This window comes from Sinohyriopsis cumingii, unplaced genomic scaffold, assembly GCF_028554795.1.
Source record: "Sinohyriopsis cumingii isolate HCF-2022 unplaced genomic scaffold, ASM2855479v2 utg000160l, whole genome shotgun sequence".
In the NCBI taxonomy this organism is placed as follows: Eukaryota; Metazoa; Mollusca; class Bivalvia; order Unionida; family Unionidae; genus Sinohyriopsis; species Sinohyriopsis cumingii.
Window position 1 is genome coordinate 9,781,046 of NW_028315873.1, and position 13,390 is coordinate 9,794,435.

A 13,390-nucleotide genomic window follows, 5' to 3' on the forward strand; every position below is an offset into this window, starting at 1 on the left:
GATATTCGACGTTGACCTACATGGTTGACTTTTCAGCTCATAATTTGTTATACTGTAGCCTCCGATTGCAGATGAAGTCTTATTGAGAACAATGTCAGACTGAACTGTGTTCTAATTGTCAACGTGGGGAGGCAATGTACTTTTGACTGTCGAACGTGGCTGGGTTTTTCACATAAACGTTGCATTGCACATAACGTCTCCACCTGGACTGACTTAAGTATGTCCACCGAATGTTTCACATTTTCCATGTCCTTCAATAAAATTGACATGCTCACATAATTGTAAGATACAGGTGGCAACTTTGAAAGATCCAATGCACAAAAACATGGTATGTCATTTGGGTCTGTGGACAGAAATAAATGCAATATATCTTTCATATTATTAATATATTTATCCGTACCCTTCCTCTTTATCATTCTCTCAACTGTTTGTACCACTGAGAGCAAGGTCCGTTTTGCAGCCTCAGTGTCACTGTCACAGTATGTGTCCACACACAGCTTCACAATAAAATCGTATGGCAATGTGATCATTTTGTTTTGTACAAAATAAGTTCATTCACCATTATTGACGAGCTATCAACGAACCATAGTCGTTCGTAATCTGCCACCATATTTACAGGGCTTCTCGTCACCCTAGGAAATCTTTTCAGTTCACTTTTCATGCAAAAGAATAAATCTCCCTGACACAAATGACCAGGAGAGGTTCCACAATCTTCACACTGCATGTCGAAAGTTAAAATTTCATGAGATAGGTTAAAATAACAACTGATAGATAGATAGATAGATAGATTTCATAGATATCTCTTTTATTATGGTAGAACTGTAAAATTTGATTTGTTGTTTACATCTCTCATCTTGTATTAAAATATTTTCTTACCTGGAAAGCAGTTTAAATATAGTATCAGAATCATTTTCTTTCTATTTCAGCCCCTGTAGTTCTTCTGCCAGACATATCAAACCGTTTTACACCAGCCCAAATGGATGTTCCCACTCCAGCCCCAACAGCAGATGTCATGCAAGCCCCAGCATCTGGCTCCACATCATCCACGACTGTTGGTCTTATTCAAGCCCCAACAACAAATGCCTCACCATCCACAACAACTGGATCTGCTTCACCCATTACATCCAGTTCCAAAACATCTGATATCATGCAAATTTCAATATCCAGTTTTGCAATGATTGATGTCATGCAAGCTCCAATATCAGAATCCACAACAGATAATACCATGCAAATTCCAGCATCAGAATCCACAACTGCTGATGCCATACACATTCCAGCATCAGCTTCCACAATAGCTGATGTTATGTCAGTCCCAACATCTGGTTCCGCACTATCCACAATGAATGGTTTCATGCAAGCCTCAACTGGTTCTGCACCATCCCTAACATCCACAACAGCTGAGGTCATGCAAACAGCAGCATCAAGTTCCATCACAACTGATGTCATGCAAGCCTCAGCATTTGGATCCACTTCAACTAATGTAATGCCAGCCACAATGTCTGCTTCCATACCAGCCACAAAGACAAGTTCCTCACCATGCCCAACATCCACTCCCACAACAGCTTTTATCATGCAAGCCCCAGCATCAGGATCAACAACAACTGATGTCATGCAAGCCCCAGCATCTGGTTCCATACCATCCACAACAACTGGATCCACACCATGCCCAATATCCACTCCCACAACAGCTATTCTCATGCAATCCCAAACATCAGCATCAACAACAACGGATGTCATGCAGTGCCCAGCATCTGGTTCCACAACTAATGTCAAGCAAACCCCAACATCCAGTTCCACAACAACTCATGTCACACAACCCCCATCAGTTGATGATACTGACAGGTTTATGCACATTGCATGTCTCTTGGTAAATGTTGGATCGAGGGTCCTTAGACGGCTCCTGCTTTATCATACAGTTACTCCAAACTGCACTCTTGACCAGTTTCTTGCCAACAACAAAATAGATATTGACGATCTAAGGAAGAGCAGAATACTAAATAAATCACAAATGAACATCTTGTTTCCACAGGGCGGAAGTACCAACCTGGGTGATTATGATATTACACTTTTATCTGCCTTATTTACAAACATTGTGCTTACTGTAAGTCAGCAGCAATTGAACATGATACATGTTTTGAGAGACAAAAGAAATGAAATATTTGCTCATGCAAAATCAGTTACGGTGGGTTCAAATGATTACCAGACATTTTGGAACGACATATGCATAACACTGGTGGCTCTGAGTAAGCAGTGTGGAGACCCAGATTTTGAAAATGAAATATTACGAGAGATTCAATGCATCCAGTTATCAACAGTTCAAGGTACATCTTTCCTTGACACACTACAGACACACCCCAGAAGGATTGAAACTCTTGAAAGACTTGTGCAGATTTTGATTTCAAGCCAATCTCAAGCATCCAAGAAAGAATCGGATGACAGTGATTCGTAATCTTCGTCAGAAGCAATCAGTATGGAAAAGCTATAGTTGATGTCATGAAATCAGGAGAACCAATCAGTATGGAAAACCAACAGATTATGTCATGCAAACATGAGTTAGTGTACAGATATGTGATTGCACAAAATCAAGCTCCATCACTGTGGCATTCGTATAGTAAGCCAGTCCACTAGATTAATTTGAGGATTTTGCAATACATGATTGCAGACATTGTTATTGGTTGTAATTAGTATAAATAAGTTATCATGCAATGATGCGATTAAGAGTTCATATTTAACCTTGAGCCCCTTGATCTTGAGTCCAGATAAATAATAAATATATCTCCAGACCTAATTGTCAACCTCTTAACTAGAGGATTTTGCAAATCTTGATTACAGACATCATTATAAGTTGTAAATATAACTGTATGCATTCTGCATTAGTATCTCTTAGTGGCAACTCTTATAGCTACAATAAGCTATCATGCAATGCTGTGATTATGACTTTAAAGTTAAGACCTAATTTTCAGCTCCAGGATCCTGGGTTCACATATGACATGAGTGTGATTTCAGACTTTAATGATCAGCCCCAGGATCATTAGTTCAGGTGTGCAATAATTTTTTACTTTAAACCTAATATTCAACCTCTGGATTCTGAGTTCATATATGTCATGATGATGAATACAAACGTGATTGTAAACCTCTGGATTCTGAGTTCAGATATATCATGATGATGATGACTAGATACGTGATTGTAAACCTCTGGATTCTGAGTTCAGATATATCATGATGATGACTACAGACGTGATTGTAAACCTCTGGATTCTGAGTTCAGATATATCATCATGATGACTAGAGACGTGATTGTAAACCTCTGAATTCTGAGTTCAGATATGTCATAATGATGATGACTAGAGACGTGATTGTAAACCTCTGGATTCTGAGTTCAGATATGTCATAATGATGATGACTAGAGACGTGATTGTAAACCTCTGGATTCTGAGTTCAGATATATCGTGATGATGACTAGAGACGTGATTGTAAACCTCTGGATTCTGAGTTCAGATATATCACGATGATGACTACAGACTTGATTGTAAACCTCTGGATTCTGAGTTCAGATATGTCATGACTATTACCTTAAATCTAGAATTAAGTCCCTGGATCCTTGGATAGATTTAATGATAATCACATTTGGCATATGGCTGTTTACTATGCTGATGTGGTTACCTGGCATATGGCTGTTTACTATGCTGATGTGGTTACTTGGCATATGGCTGTTTACTATGCTGATGTGGTTACCTGGCATATGGCTGTTTACTATGCTGATGTGGTTACCTGGTATATGGCTGTTTACTATGCTGATGTGGTTACCTGGTATATGGCTGTTTACTATGCTGATGTGGTTACCTGGCATATGGCTGTTTACTATGCTGATGTGGTTACCTGGCATATGGCTGTTTACTATGCTGATGTGGTTACCATTCAAACTGTTCAGCGGTGTTTTGTTTTCCTCTTGAATAAACTATTAATTTGTCATTTCACTCTGCTAGGTTTGAATAGGAAGGAATTTTATCACATTCAAAATGCATGATATCAAACAATTATCTATTATCAAAGTCATAGTCTTATAATCTCAACATATGTTATGTACTTGAACCTGCAGTACATAAACATTAATCTTCTAACCTAATGCAAAAGATATGATTGCTTAAATTGACCAATCAGATGACTCCATTCTAGGGACAAATCATCCATTCGGGTTTGAAACACTCATGATCATCTCAGCTGATCAAAAATATTACAAGAATATGAAATGGCTGCCTTCATGATGCATTTAGGATTCAATTAGAACAAGTAAATTTTTCACATTTTTGTTCTTAGCTTTAATATTTCACTAACCTGAGTAGCCATGCAAATAAGAAAGTTATAGATTGATACTTGATAAAAACTAGTTTGTATTGAGCGTTACTACTGGTTACAGTGCTGCCCCTGTGATATCATTCATATTGTATTTGCTTTGTAATACCAGTAAATCATCTGTTATGATATGATCCACGTGTGATGCAGAGAGAAAACAATTAGAGTTCTCTATGAACTGTCAAGTACTTTTCTGATTTTATCTTTTATTTTATTAAATTTAGTGGTCATCTGGCCATGCAGGAAAGACAGAATAACTGCTCATAATGGGAATTTATAAGTGTTGTATGTTGCTCCTGTTCACGATACCTGTGTGTGTGTGTGTTTATGTGAATGTGTGTGTTTTTGGAGTTTTAACATAGCTTTAACAATAGTTTGGTCATATTGCTATGATGTCTGCAATGTGTCAGTCTACATTCATGTCTAGCACTTGAGCATTATGTCGCAGTTATGTATCATCTGTCCCACTCTCACATTATCCTGACACTAGGCCAGCGAGTCCTAATACTAATTTTTAATGCTGAGCGCCATGCGAGGCAGCTGCTAGTACCTATTTTACAAGATTTTGGTATGACTCGGCCGGGGTTGTAACCCGCAACCTTCCTCATCCAAGGCAGGCACTAGGACACTGGAGCGGTCGATACTAGCAATTATTTGTACTTTTATTTGCTTTCATATACTGGTAAATGATTGTTTATGTTGTTGGATGTTGATATGCATCACTATTTTAAATATTGTAGCAATAAGAAACATATGTTTGTTTAATATAAACATAAATTTATACATTTTTAGCTCACTAAACCGCAAGGCCAGTTGAAATTGTATCATGTCCCTGAATCAGTCATTAATCCATCAGTAATTGCTTGTTCCATTCTGTAAGCCATATTTCTGATTGAATTTAAATAAAACATAGAATATAAACTTGTTCACCAAGACCTTGGAGGAGTTTGATAAAGAACAAAATACACTCATAATTGAGGCCATATTCCTGATTGAATATTAATCTCTTAATGCTGTGCACCAAGCGAAGGAGCTGCTAGTACCATTTTTATGTCTTTGGTATGACTCGGCTTGAGTTTTAACCCGAGACCTTCTGCATCCAAGGTGGGCAGTCTAACCAATAAGCCACTGGAGTGGTCCATACTTGCAGTTATTTGTTCTTTTACTTGCTTTGATATACTGGTAAGTGATTGTTTTTGTGTTGTTGGATGTTGATATGCATAAATATTTTAAATATTTTAGCAATAAGAAGCATATGGTTTTTTAATATTAACATGGTTAGCAATAGGAAAAACGATGGCATTTTCAATTTGGAATGAAATTTTAATTGAGTGTAGAAGAGTGTCAGTTCATGAATGGTTCAGAGCTTTATTCAATGCAGAATAACTCATTTATACATTTTTAGTTCATTAAACCATAATTGCTTGTTCCATTCTGGAAGCCATATTTCTGATTGAATTCAAATAAAACTTAGAATATAAACTTATTCACTAAGATCTTGGATGAGTTCGATAAAGAACAAAATACACTCATAATTGAGGCCATATTCCTGATTGAAATTTGATAAAACTTAGAATATAAACTTACATTACTAAGATCATGAATGAGTTTGATAAAGAGCAAAATTGAGGTAATTTGGAATCTGATTGACTGAACTTGTTACCATGCTTTCGGACAATTTTCTGGCTTGAATTTGTTCCAACTTGGGATAAAAGTCTTTATCACACAGGTTTGATATTGAGCAAGTTCCGCATAAACCAGTGGGACAGTCTACATCCTATTTATTGAGCTTTTTAGTACTCTGTATGCCCTAGTTTTATATACAGTGTTACTGTTATGTTCTTACACTACTACATATGCCTGCTCTTTGGTTACATTATGTTGGCCAGGTAAGTGATGTCAGGCTACCTTGGTACTCTTGTTTCTGCCCATTTAGTATAGTTACGATTTGATAATTATTTCCAATTCATTTGCATATAGTAGTTCTTTTACAGTAGGAAATATACATTTTGTGAGATTGTAAGGTTTGAGTAATTTTCCAGTTTGCATTGTTAACCAGCTGTACTGATATAAGAAACATCCATTTAATATGGAGAATGGGTTATGTTTCTGATTTTCTTATTTAAACTATTTTGAAGCATTATTTTTTTATTAAAAATCCTGGACCAGACTCCCGCTTCTCAATATTAAATGGCAGATTGCTTAGTGGCAGTTTTATTTGAAGTTAGGGAAAGTATTTAGACTGAGATATGTTTAAAATAGCTGACAGAGAACTGCATTACTTCTATAAGTATTTTGTATGTAAAATGATTGTTTCATTTTTTGACAGAAATGGAGTAAAAGTTGTTATTAGGTGTTGGATGGGTTGAATTATTTCCTTGAAGTTTTTTGATAGAAAGTGAATTTGTTCAAGAGATTTATTTTTTATCTATGGTGTTTTAAAGCCAAGACTCGTTTGATGGCAGTAGTTTTACAAGCTCAGCATATATGTGCTGATTACAAACTAAACTACAGAAGTTAAGGAAAGGAGAAAGACTGTAGATCTTTAATATATACAATTATTGTGCAAACTAATATATATTGCTCATAGGGCAGAAGACCTTAAAAGACAGTTGTCCATTACAGTTATTGTAAAAATGTATGTGCTGATTACAAACTAATCTACAGAAGTTAAGAAAATGACAAATGCTGTAGAATGTTTACTGTACAATCTCGTCTCTACTGCTCATATGCCAAAATAGCTTAGGGGATAGTTGTCCATCATAACTATTGTACAGTCTCTTATCGCTATCGCTTATGATAAGTTGTCCATTACAATTATTGTATAGTCTTTTACCTCTATTGCTTATTATGTAGTTGTCCATTACAGTTGTTGTATAGTCTTTTACCTCAATTGCTTATGATATTGTTGTCCATTACAATTGTTGTATAGTCTTTTACCTCAATTGCATATGATATTGTTGTCCATTACAGTAGTTTTACAGTCTTTTACCTCTATTGCTTATGGTTATGATATGATTGTCCATTACAGTTGTTCTATAGTATTGTATATCTGTTGCTCATCGCCAGAAGAGTTTATGGTATGGTTATCCATTACATTATTGTATTGTCTTTTATCTCTGTTGATTTATAGCCTAGATGTTTCGGTTTATTCTAAATGAAAATGGTCCACTCTGACATCCACTAAATCTGCCATCTTGAAACTCTTGTATTCACTTCTGCATAGAAATGGAAGATTATATCTACATGGAGTTTTATTAAGAAGATTTATGTCATTTGGTTGGCTGTAAATGAAAACAATGCCCATCTTACACTCTAGTAGAACACCGTGACAGCCAACTTGAAAATTGTGTAATCACTGTTCATGAATTGATGGCCATAACATCATGGGTTTTTCACCAAAAGACATATTGTATTTAGCTGGTCCAAAACAAAAATGGTAACATTCTTACATCCAACATGTCTGCCACAATATTCAGACAATAGAGTGTCAGTCCCTTTAAGGGACTCGATATTATTTATTATATGGGAAAAATGAAGCATGATATCAATAGAAATTCATGCTAGGGACCGGACCGAACAACACTTTTTAATTTTATAAAAGAGAAATTGCTTGAACAAGACCAGGAGAGGCACATGTGTTTCTTACCCTAGGGTTTGTGATTGCTCTCTACGACCCAGCTCTCTGAACATTTATTATCAACGTGAAAAGTTGTAAAGCTATGGATATGTTTCTACAATATATATCACTGTAAGACATGGAGCATGTGATTTGTGATAGTGCTAAAATACTGACGAGTCTAATGACTACAGTATCATACTCACCATAAAACTTGGAGCTTGTGATCTTGTGACCAGCATACTGACTATAGTATTATACTATAATGTGATATAGGTATGGTAATTAGAATGCTATAGTATTATACTATAATGTGATGTAGGTATGGTAATTAGAATACTATAGTATTATAATATGTGATGTAGGTATGGTAATTAGAATACTATAGTATTATACTATAATGTGATGTAGGTATGGTAATTAGAATACTATAGTATTATACTATAATGAGATGTAGGTATGGTAATTAGAATACTATAGTATTATAATATGTGATGTAGGTATGGTAATTTGAATACTATAGTATTATACTATAATGTGATGTAAGTATGGTAATTAGAATACTATAGTATTATAATATGTGATGTAGGTATGGTAATTTGAATACTATATTATTATAATATGTGATGTAGGTATGGTAATTAGAATACTATAGTATTATAATATGTGATGTAGGTATGGTAATTAGAATACTATAGTATTATACTATAATGAGATGTAGGTATGGTAATTAGAATACTATAGTATTATAATATGTGATGTAGGTATGGTAATTTGAATACTATAGTATTATACTATAATGTGATGTAAGTATGGTAATTAGAATACTATAGTATTATACTATGTGATGTAGGTATGGTAATTAGAATACTATAGTATTATACTATAATGAGATGTAGGTATGGTAATTAGAATACTATAGTATTATAATATGTGATGTAGGTATGGTAATTTGAATACTATAGTATTATACTATAATGTGATGTAAGTATGGTAATTAGAATACTATAGTATTATACTATGTGATGTAGGTATGGTAATTAGAATACTATAGTATTATAATATGTGATGTAGGTATGGTAATTTGAATACTATAGTATTATACTATAATGTCATGTAGGTATGGTAATTAGAATACAGTTTCATGAAAAATCTTGCCATTGTTTTTAGTTTGTTCATAATGTATTAACTCCCTTGACAATAACATGTACTTTGCCCATATCATTGACTTTTATCATAAAAATGAGCAGGTGTATAAACCGTATGGACAGTGGTCAGTAGCTTCAACTTAAAGCACTTGGTCTGCACTTGTATTGGTCAGCAAAACATGGACATGAGCAGACTAATCAACCTTTTAATATAAATCTGTGATTTGGGGTTGGAATTGCAGTGTGCAGGAAAAACCTTCAGAAGGGTGATTGACAGCACATTTAAAATGCACTAAATAATGTCAGAAAATGTACAGATCAATTCCAATATACCTATAGAAAATATTTTAGAACAAAACACAGTTAAGAAAGTTGAAAGAATCAAGTCTAGAAGACACAAAAATATGAACTTCTGTAGTAAAATGAATTCAGGACAGACCTCTCAACAGATTGCATCAAAATAATATGCTCCCATTTTCTAATACATTGGGGGCATACCAATGTAATTTGTAAAAATTATATACCACATGTTTTAGGCATATAAAACCATTTGAGCAAAAGTCAAGATTTGTTCCAGCTTCACTGAAAGCTTAAGTTGAATTAGTTATGAACTAAACCAATTTCTGGATCCACACCCGAGGTAGCTGACTGGTCAAAGGTGCTCGCTTATACAGATCACTGGCTTTTAACAACTGTCTGCATAGCTTTTAGGTCTCAGGCTTGGCCAACAAGGGTATGTGAGAAAGCCTGCCAGTAGATTCCAGTGGCTGAGTGGTTCTTCCTTAGATTTGTATGCATTTTTCATCCACCAGATAACTGGTTGCCATGTATAGCATATTATGTGCTTAAATATGGCATTAAGCCCACAACAACAACAACATATTTCTGAATTGATATCCTGCAGTTGAATTACTTGTGGATTGATGTAGATTTCTGAATAGATTTCCTACAGTTGAATTACTTGTGGATTGATGCATATTTCTTAATAGATTTCCAAGAGTTGAATTACTTGTGGATTGATGCTGATTTCTGAAAAGACGTCTTACAATTGAATTACTTGTGGATTGATGCCGATTTTTGAAAAGACTTCTCACAGTTGAATTGCTTGTGGACTAATACAAATTTCTAAGCATATTTCTTACAGTTGAATTACTTCTGGACTAACACACTTAAAACTGAATTACTTGTGGACTAACAGATTCTGAAGAGACTAAACAGCTTAATATTATGCGGACAAACAAATTTCTAAAGAGAGTATTTTTTCAGTTGAATTACTTGCTTTCCAGTGCAGATTTCTGAACAGACTTAATACAACTGAAAATTACTTGTGGACCAATACACATTTCTGAAAGGACTTGTTAGAACTGAATTACTTGTGGACCGATGCAGATGTCTGTACCGACGTTTTACACTGGATGAATTGCTTGTAGACAAATAGAGTATTAAAACATACTTTTTTTTTACAGTGGAGGAAACATCACCATGTTGATGCAGAGAGAGAACATGGTGTGAGAAGAATAGAAGTTAATCTTAGTCATGTTGATGATAGTTTAAAACTAGCCTCCAAATGGAAAAGTTAAATTGGCAGTGTGGGAGATTCCAATTAGACATAAATTACTATGCTTGTAAACACATCATGAAGGCTGTATAAAGCGATTTTCTGTTCCATCAACTTGTAACCAATAATTTCCATCTAAAATACAATGGTATACATTTGAATCATAATAATGGACTTTTTAGTGAAATGAATTTTAAGTGTTTCTACATATATTCGTTCAACCTAGTGATTATATTTCTGCTTGTAAAATCTGTTCAGGACAAGAACCCTCCATACTTTATAATGAATGTAGAAATTATTTCTGGCCAGAAATATTATTGGACTAATTAGACAACTGATCTCCAGAATTCTAAATCAATGTAGTCCTTATTACTGGCTCCAAACGCCATGATAACAGCTCAACCCAATGGTTCATCAGTGTAGACATTATCACAGACTGAAAGCAGCATTGGACAAAACTTAAGAGGATTTAAACTTGAATATTCATTATTTACAAGTCATGTAGAAGTTAAATATTGTGATGGTGATGTGAGCTGTGGTGGCTCATTGTTTAGCACACTGAATTCACATTGCAACATACCTAAATTGCTTCAGCACTAAATTATATCTTTTGTGTTCTTAAGGATTATCGAAACCGATCCAACTTAAAAAACAGGGAGGATTGCAATAAAAATGTTTGGGCACATCCAAACGACTGCTAGGCCCAAAATAAAACTGGTAGGTCCAATACAAAATGGATAAGATCAAAATAAACATAGTAGGTCAAAGCAAACATTGGTTCTACATCTGACATCTAGTATGGCAATATTGGCCATAATGAAAATGTTATCTGTATTCCTATTTAATGGGTGATTATGTCAACATTAGATTTTCTGGACAATATTTCAAAATGATGTCTGTCTTACAACTAATCTTGACTCTAAGGTGGCCAACTTACAAATATTGGTATCACTACCTTTTCTGAATGGATGTTCATATCAACATGTGATTTTCATTAATATTCATGTGATGTCTAGTTCGATCTAGATTCAAATGGCATTTATCTGACACCCAATATGGCAACCATGGCATCCATCTTAAAAATCATGTCATTGCTACAATTCCTGAATTGATGGTTATATTGACTTTTCACTTTTTAAAAAAGCTTGTTATATCTAGTTAGCTATAAATGAAAGTTGTGTTGATCAGAACTTGGGAACCAAATCTTTGTTGTTGCTACTTAATTTAAATTGATTGTCATAGCTACATACCCTATGTATTCTTGATATTAAATGGAAATTATGCCAGTCTGACATACAATATGTCCTAAATGATGGCTGGAAATTATGCCAGTCTGATGTACTGTATCGTCAGCATGATGGCTTTAAGTTATTGCAATCTGACATAATATGGCTTACATAATGGCTGGAACCTATGCCAATTAGACTGGCAATTATGCCAATCTGATATACCAGATGGCCTTTATAATGGCAGGAACCTCCACCAATAAGACTGGAAATTATGTGAATCTGATATACCACATGGCCTGCATAATGGCTGGAACCTATGCCAATCATGTGCACCTGCCAGTAAATTTAACACCTACAGACCACTGACCTTAGAATTAGAGATAATTTAATATTCATCGTTTTAAAAAAGAAATGATTTTATTTTTTATTTCTCTAAATTATTGTCAACCAGTAGAGTCTCAGTTCCTTCTATGGACTCTTGTTATACTGTACACCAGTGAAAATGTGATATTCTTGCATCTGTGTTCTTGACAGTTTATGCTTTAAATTTATATTGTATGTTGGTCAGATTCATTGAATTCTTTTTAGAGGAAACATCAGAGTATTAATTATCCTTATATACGTTCTAACCTAACTTGTATAAATATACACTTATAGTAATACTGATACCAAGTTCTAATTGTCCTTCGGTACATTTTCACCAGCCTTGTATACATATATAGCAATAATAGATACCAAGTTCTCAATGTTTATATGTACATTGCGACTTGTATGCATATATAGTAATAATGATACCACGTCCTCATTGTCCTTATGTACATTTTTACCAAACTTGTATACATATATAGTAATAACAATATCAACTTGAAGGCATTTCTAACGATCTGCTTTGATATGTGTATAACTTTGATAATTATAAGTTTTTATGGTGAGTATAGAACATTCTATATGTATTTATTTAATGCCATTACTATATATGCTGTATGCCACTTTGCATCATATTTGTCAACATCTAAGTGTCTCTTGTAACCCTTTATTAATATTTATTATCTATAACACTTCACATTAATAATGATCATGCGATTTTCAAATGTAAAAGATGTTGAACCAGGATAAATAATTTTTTATTTCCAGTTATAATGTTCCGTGTCATTTTAAAGTAGATATTCATATTATCCTTTTTATTATCCAGTACTTGAACTCGCATGTGACCTGCCATTCAATTTATCTTTCAATCACTCTTTCAGTCTGTTCTGTACTAGACCTTTCATGTGACCTGCCATTCAATTTATCTTTCAATCACTCTTTCAGTCTGTTCTGTACTAGAACTTTCATGTGACATACCATTCATTGTATCTCTCAATCATTCTAAGATGATTTAAATTTGCACCAAAGTCACCTGAGAAAAGATTTACTGAGCCATGTGATGTCTGCCTCTGCTGTGATCTTCAGGTACAGTTCACAGTAATACACTGTTATACTA

General features: G+C 34.4%; 1 protein-coding gene across 11 annotated transcripts in view; it reads left to right on the forward strand.

Moving 5' to 3' along the window:
- The window catches only part of LOC149774749 (uncharacterized), a 160,948-nt gene extending 147,908 nt beyond the window's left edge, over positions 1-13,040 (forward strand). For 9 of the 11 annotated variants that reach the window (XM_089944865.1, XM_089944864.1, XM_089944870.1 and 6 more), the window contains one exon: positions 927-13,040. In XM_089944865.1, coding sequence (XP_089800991.1) covers positions 927-2,449 — 1,523 coding nt within the window. In that variant the 3' untranslated portion in view covers positions 2,450-13,040. The remainder of the gene's footprint in view (positions 1-926) is intronic. The other 2 variants (XR_016416740.1, XM_089944871.1) reach the window with 2 other exon arrangements.
- Positions 13,041-13,390: the final 350 nt, after the last annotated feature.